Source organism: Nestor notabilis, unplaced genomic scaffold (assembly GCF_000696875.1).
Source record: "Nestor notabilis isolate BGI_N333 unplaced genomic scaffold, ASM69687v1 scaffold34551, whole genome shotgun sequence".
Lineage (NCBI taxonomy): Eukaryota > Metazoa > Chordata > Aves > Psittaciformes > Psittacidae > Nestor > Nestor notabilis.
Genome location: NW_009915747.1, coordinates 1 through 1261, shown reverse-complemented (window position 1 = coordinate 1261; position 1261 = coordinate 1). Strand labels below are relative to the sequence as shown.

The 1261-nt window shown below is 48.6% G+C and overlaps 1 protein-coding gene across 1 annotated transcript; it reads left to right on the top strand.

Moving 5' to 3' along the window:
• Positions 1-394: 394 nt before the first annotated feature.
• HOXB9 (homeobox B9) lies at positions 395-884 on the top strand (the record flags this gene model as incomplete). Its single annotated transcript, XM_010024285.1, is given in 1 exon segment — positions 395-884. A coding segment is annotated over 1 exon segment (490 nt), but the record flags the coding sequence as incomplete, so codon positions are not given.
• Between the last annotated feature and the right edge of the window lie 377 nt (positions 885-1261).

The window sequence follows — 1261 nt, the reverse complement described above, 5'->3', positions numbered from 1 at the left end:
TCACCCCCTTTCCCCCTTTAGAACCCCCTCAATGTTTCAGGAGCAAATCTAGGAAGGGATTTAGCCCCAGCTCTGCCCGTTTGGTGTCTTTTTCGAAACTCCTGACGTTTTGCAACATTGCATAAACATAAAACAATCCATCCTTGATATGGAATGCAAGGGCGGATGACAGCGCAGCGCAGCCCCCTCGGCTGCGATTGATTTACGCCGAGACTGACGCTTTATCAGGCACACGAAAAAAGTTTGACCAATCATTTTGCTGGGAGCTCACAACACAGCAGCCCAACTGTACTTTGTTGGCTGGGAAGTTGGAGAAGGGGGTAGAGTACAAATCTAGATCTGTCCTATATATTTTTTTCCCTTCATTGAACCGTGCTTTGTATGATGTCTGAGAATGTCCATTTCTGGGACTCTTAGCAATTATTATGTCGACTCCATTATAAGTCATGAAAGTGAAGACTCGCCTTCAGCTAAATTTTCATCTGGGCAATATACGAGTTCCAGGCAAGCTGGGCACAATGAGCATCTAGAATTCCCCTCCTGTAGTTTTCAGCCAAAACCTCCAGTTTTCAGCGCCTCCTGGACTCCTTTGAATCCACATTCTTCTGGTACCCTTCCTGCCGTCTACCATCCATATATTCAACATCAAAGCGTCCCATCTGACGGCAGGTATCTACGGACATGGCTGTAGAACCTCCCCGGGCAGGGAGCCGTTAAGGCAGAGCCGCTGCTGGGCCGTCCCGGGGATGTCCATAAACAGGGGACACAGGAGTACAATTTAGAAACTTCTGCTGCAAGGGAAGGGATCGTTTCCAATCAAAGGCCCAGCTTCGAGGACAATAAAGTTTGTGAAGGAAGCGAAGACAAAGACAGGACAGATCAAAGTAAGTTATAAAAGTGAGGAAGTAAACAGTATAAAAGCTGGAGGAGGTGCAATAAAAGGGGACAATGCTGCGTAAAGTTTAAAATCAGGGCTTAAAGAAAAGTCTCAGCTTGCTGATGCCAACCTAAGGGGAGAGGTGGGGAGGGGAGAGGGATGGCATTGTCTCTGCCGGTAAATAAAAATAAAAATAAAAATGAACGTCGTCTCTGAGCTTTAGCAGAGTCCAGAGCGGACAAAAGCTGGAGCGAGTCATCCTTTTTCCTCCAGAGCGCTGGCTCCGGCGGCAGAGACCACTTTAGTAAGCGGGAGCAAATCTGCGCGGGTGCGGGCAGAGGGGAAGGGAAGCGATGGGGAGTCGGGAAATGCCGGGGAGGAAGG